The sequence below is a fragment of the Pleurodeles waltl genome, chromosome 3_1 (genome assembly GCF_031143425.1).
Source record: "Pleurodeles waltl isolate 20211129_DDA chromosome 3_1, aPleWal1.hap1.20221129, whole genome shotgun sequence".
Taxonomy (NCBI): Eukaryota; Metazoa; Chordata; class Amphibia; order Caudata; family Salamandridae; genus Pleurodeles; species Pleurodeles waltl.
Genome location: NC_090440.1, coordinates 1573930809 through 1573936808, shown reverse-complemented (window position 1 = coordinate 1573936808; position 6000 = coordinate 1573930809). Strand labels below are relative to the sequence as shown.

The 6000-nt window shown below is 42.0% G+C and overlaps 1 protein-coding gene across 1 annotated transcript in view; it reads left to right on the top strand.

Annotated features, from left to right (window-relative positions):
* Window positions 1-1217: 1217 nt before the first annotated feature.
* Window positions 1218-6000, top strand: part of KCNJ3 (potassium inwardly rectifying channel subfamily J member 3) — a 543712-nt gene continuing 538929 nt past the window's right edge. The window contains exon 1 of the mRNA XM_069225164.1: window positions 1218-3561. Within this exon, the coding sequence (XP_069081265.1) occupies window positions 2890-3561 (672 nt within the window). The 5' untranslated portion in view covers window positions 1218-2889. The remainder of the gene's footprint in view (window positions 3562-6000) is intronic.

Sequence of the window (6000 nt, the reverse complement as noted above, 5' to 3'; positions counted from 1 at the left end):
TTTTTGTTTTCAGTACAGTCCATACATTGCGAACTCATAGCATCATATGCTCTCTACATATATCAGTTGACAAATATCAACACAAAGAAGGTGCCACAGCAGTCCTGAATGTTCGTAATATAAAAATATGCAAGATAACTCACCCTACCTATTGTCTATTGTTTCATCAAAAAAAAAAAACAATTCATGAATGATAAACAAAATGTGAGCATTTGAACTCAAATCTGTGCCATTTGTTGTCCGTAACCATAAACCTTCTTAAGCAAATTCCTCCAAAATAAACATTTAGGGGCAGATTTAAGTGCCCCTGCCGCCTCCTTACGCCACAGTAGCGTCATTTTTTTTCACGCTAATGTGGCCCAATGAGGTAAAAATCATGGCGCCAAATTTACAAAGTAACGCAATGCATGTATTGCTCCACTTTGTAACCCTTAGAGCTACATTATGCCTGCGCCAGGCATAATGTATGCAAAGGGGGCGTTCCCTGTTAGGGGGGCATAAAAATGACCTAAAGAAATCTAACAGATTTATTTGCATCATTTTTTCTGCATTTTTAATGCCTGCTTTGAGGCGTTAAAAGGAGGCACACCATTCATTACAATGGGCCTCAATGGGCTTTGCAGGATTAGCATCAATATTTTTTTAAATAATCCAGCAAAGCTCCAAACAGTGTGAAACATTTTGATGCTAATTCCCCTAACTACCGCCAGGGTGCGCTGTATCTAAGAGATTCCACTGCACTATTTTTAACGACTATTTTGTAACGCCTGCACAGAGCGGGCGTTAAAGGAGGACATTCCATTGTTTTCAATGGGCCCCTATGTACTTTGCAGGATTAGCGCCAAAATGTTGGTGTTAATCCTGCACAGTACATCAATAGCATCAAACATTTTGAAGCTATTGCCCCTACCCTGCACCATGGTGCATCGTATATTAAATACGGTGCACACATGGTGGCGGTAGGGGGTGCACAGGCACAAGAAAATTGGTGCTGCAATTGATGCAGCACCACTTTTCTTAAATTCAGGCCTAATTATATTTCACTGACATCGTTAATTATTTATTTACCGACCCCTTAGTTCTGCTGAATATTGCTTATCTTATAAATATGCATACTGTCTATGATTACAAATTACATTAGTGTTTCTTCTGGAGTGGAGCGCACTGAAAACTTTAAGCACACCGCATACAATTCATCCTTCTGTTTGCTCTCATGCAGTAATAGACTGCAGCAGAGAGGGAGACAGGCTGAGTTGACTGAGCATTCTGTGGAAGCAACTCCAGCAAATAAACCTAGAATTCATTACAACACGCTTCCGAACTGGGAATTCTCATTTGCTAGGCATTTTATGAAACTGCTTGCCAAATTGATTTTTAAAAAAATTGACGTGTTTGTGGGAGGAAAGCCGTCATATCGAAGGAGAAGTGGACAAGATTTCAACATCGAGGTCTCCATCTGCGCCTTTTGATCAGATCCAGTTATTCTAATACAATCTGGCAGGGGACTTGCGCCAGCGCCCTGTACTCCACTGAAGTCCTCGCCTCTCTGTCTCCCTTTAGCATGGTGAGAATGAAGGTTAATGTCTCTCAGTGTTCTGCATTAGCCGGAACATTACTCATTCCACACTTGCACTGCGTTGAATATTAAAGGGCAGTTCTTCCGAACCCGATACGGCACAGCCGTGAAAACACGGATTCGGTTAGCGATTGTTCTATTGTATTCATCTCGGAAGCAGATCACCTGCTAGGGGGTGATGCTCATCTGAATGGCAAAGTGGAGGTGATGCGCGCGTGTGTGTGACGGAGGCGGGGCTGCATCCCCTTGCTGGTCTCTGGACTGCTGCGGAAAGGAGCGGAGGCTGGTTTAATTCCTCACACTGGGAAACGGGAAAGGAAAGAGCACGCGAAGGAAGCGCAGGCAGTAGCAGCAGCAGGCGGGGCTTGTGGCGCTCTGCAGCTGATCATCACACGCACCATCACTTTTTCTCTCTCCATCCCCCATCAGAAGCCAACTCACCCCTTGGAACAGCCCACGAGCTCGGTGCAGTGCGCGGGGACGGCGTTAATACGAGGATCTGGCCTCTTTTTTATTATTATAAAATACCTCCCTGAAGGAAGACGAAACCGAGCAGTCGAGAGAGCTGCTGATCCGGCTGAGGGATTTTACTAGACTGGGGTCTGTCCTTAAGGATTTTTTTTTCTTACAGCGCCACTGCAAAAGGGCAAGCAGTATTCCAGAGGTGGCGACGAAATCTGCAAGCTGCTCGCCCCGTTGACATATTATTCGTCTCATAAGAGGAGGGGAGGGAGGGATGCTGGCGAAGCATTGGCAGGGACCCTGCAGGCTGCCTCCCCTTACTCTCTCGGGGAGGACCTTGGCTTGTTGATAGCAATGATGCGCTAGGTCTCGCGCAGAGTCCATGTGCTCTCCAAGTCCAGTCTTTGGCTAATGGTTCCTGCAACTGAGGAATTTTGAACTCGGCTCCCCGACGAGGTGGAATACATGTAAATCTCCGGCTGAGGTGTTTTATTTCGTTTGCAGGATACTCATTTTTTAAATATTTTTTGACCATGCCTGCGACAGATGACTTTTTGTAGAATTCTGACAGAGGGGTGGGGGGTCGGGAAAGGGGTCATGACCTGTTCCTGTCTGCTTGGGTAAAGGAGTGCTTCCTAGCTTTGGGGTCCAAGGAGCTACAGAAGCGATCATGCATCTGCTCTGCTCGGCGTGTGTGCTTCAGATAATTAGATGAAGGCACAACACTTTATAACACATTTTGGGAAATAAAGTGTGCAGGAAAGGAGCACAGGGGAGACAATTCAGTTTTCTGAGGGCACATGACACAAGGTTGATTTGCTCAGCTAATTACTCTCCGATTTTCTTGGATTATGTCTGCACTCCGGAGAAAATTTGGAGACGATTATCAGGTAGTGACCACCTCGTCAAGCGGCTCTGGATTCAACCAGCCTGCACCCAAGAAAAAAAGACAAAGGTTTGTGGACAAGAATGGCCGGTGTAATGTCCAGCATGGGAATCTGGGCAGCGAAACTAGTCGCTACCTTTCGGACCTCTTCACTACCCTTGTGGACTTGAAATGGCGATGGAATCTATTCATATTTATCCTTACCTATACAGTGGCATGGCTCTTTATGGCATCAATGTGGTGGGTAATAGCGTACATCAGGGGAGATCTGAACAAAGCCCATGATGAGAACTACACTCCCTGTGTGGCCAATGTCTATAACTTCCCATCAGCATTTTTGTTTTTTATTGAGACTGAGGCGACCATTGGCTATGGGTTCAGGTACATCACAGACAAGTGCCCAGAAGGGATCATCCTCTTCCTCTTCCAGTCCATACTAGGATCCATAGTGGATGCCTTTCTCATTGGCTGCATGTTCATCAAGATGTCTCAACCCAAGAAGAGAGCTGAGACCCTGATGTTCAGTGAACACGCTGTGATATCAATGAGGGATGGCAAGTTGACTCTCATGTTCAGAGTGGGAAATCTTCGCAACAGCCATATGGTCTCTGCTCAGATCCGCTGTAAATTACTCAAAGTAAGTCGCAGACACCACACCAATTGTTTTCCCGTATGGTAATTTGGTTGTTCTACTTTAAATTGCCAAAATAACTGATTACTAAGTTGTACATGGAGTCCTACAGTTTACTTATTTTTTTGCACAATTTCTTTGCTTTGCTTGTTTCTTTAATACAACACGGTTGTCTCTTGTCTCCTGATCCAAGAATATGTCTTATCATCTTCATAACACTCTTGTTTTTCTAAATTCATCCCTTTTACAGTGTTAGATATTTAGTATGTGGCAATGTAATGTTGGTTTTCATTGTTTGGCAACAACATTTCTTTGACAAACTCTACATCTTTGTCACAACCAAGCATGTAATAATATTGATTTTTTGACGCATATTTTTGATAAAACATATTTTTCCGTTAGAATAGTACTGTGGTTTTGCTTACCGTTATTAATATCAATATAATGTCAATATCAATATCAAATCAACAAGCTTCTTTAGTGCAGTTCAGCACTGCCTGTAGTAGGTATTAGGTTTATGAGGAATGTTGGGAGCATTTTCAGTTCATATCTTCATTGCCCATGCAGTGTATTTCTAAGAACACGCAGTGTATTGTGCTATGCTACTACCAATATTTGAAATGTATTTCAGTTCTTTTCTAAGAGTCCCTTTTTCACTTTCTCCTTTGACCAGTCATACTATCTTGGAATCCACCTTCTCTTACATATCTCATTCCTCCATGTCCTCAAATTCCGCACCATCGCTTTTTCCATTTCCATTCCTTCATCTTGTTTGTCACATTCTCAAGGGTGTGCATCTCATTCCTTGTGTCCCCAACTTTTAATTCCTGCAAGGTGTATCAAACGGCCATGCATCACTCTTTACAGCTCAAGCATACTTTTTTCTTTTTGTTCCACTTCTGCATCACTCCCACTCTGTTTCACATTGTCACAATATTGTACTATGTCACTTTTGTAGTTATTACCCATGTCTGTCTTATTTCTGCATATTATTCTCCACATCTTTCCATGCATGAATTATTATCCATACATTTTATTTCACATTTGTCCCATTTCCAATGTATGTACGTCTACCACAATAAGTATCACATTCTTATGTGATTGCCTTTATGTATATATCTGACTCATTCCCCCATGACTTCTAATTCCACAGTTCCATTCTAACTGACTCCAGTTGCTCTAGGGACTTACGTTTCCTCAATTACATGTCACCATGTCAATTTTCTGTCTCACTAGATCCTGTACTCTCAGCTTACCTAAATTCTCAACTTTCTGATTCTTCATGTATGTCTCCTATTTCTGAGCGCTGTTACTTTCTCATTTCACCTGTGTGCCACTTGTTAACTTATTACTGCCAAATCAGACGCTGTTGACTTCATTTTCCCCTTGTTTATTTGTATTGAGTGTTCTTTCTGTTTATGTTGTATTCCACTCATTACATATCTCTCACAGGTCTCATTTACTCCTACGTTCATCAACCCTAAAAGAGTTTGAATCTGCCACATTGTCATATTTTCTCTCTCTCTCTCAACTGTATTCTACATCTGTTTACAGAAAATGTTCAAAAGTGTCATGTTTATGAGTAAATTCACGTAGGGTCTCCACATACAGACCTAATCCCAGTAGGAGCAAGCATTTGCAAAGGAATAGGTCTCACATTTTCTTGAGTTAGAGTTATTGGCATTGTAAATTCATAACTGGACTTTTCTTGCCACATAAATTGGTCAATCCAGCCTCATAATTTCATTTTTTCTTGCCATATAATTCCAGTGCCCCTGCATATAACTAAAGCAATTCCATTTACCTTCTTCCCCTATCTGCAGCAAAAAATGAAGCTGTTGTCACCTAGCATCCTAATTTAAATCTGCCATGCTAATTCCAAAAGAATACCACTTTCATCGCCCACCATCAGAGTTGCTGGCTGGCTAACACAATCCCCCCCATAAAAGACACAAGATGGCCACAGAGGAGAAATAATATAGAAGGGTCACCCAAACATATTAAGATTGTTCAAATAGTCATAGCGTAATAAGGATGTTAAATTGACCTGAATTATGGTCATAATTGCAATAAGGAGAGATTATCAAAACATATATAATTATCATATAAACCTTTCTCAGAAGTACCTTTTTGGCATTAGAGTTTAATGCTCCAAACAGCCCCTAGAAAGCACCATAACAAAAATATTATTTGTAAGACACATGGCCATGTAACCATATTGTTAGCCCTTAGAGGAGATAACCCCATGAAAAAAACAGGAGAAAATAATGCAGTGCAACCCTATTCTTACCCCCTAGAGGACGTTTTTAGAGCTAGCAGGCCTACTGCAATGATATTAGAAATAAGACCTGAAGGGGACCCAGAGATGATGTAGACAGAAATAGCATTTTAAAGGTGGGCCCTTTGTCCCAGGACCACCATAGGCTGAGTTATGAACATAAATGG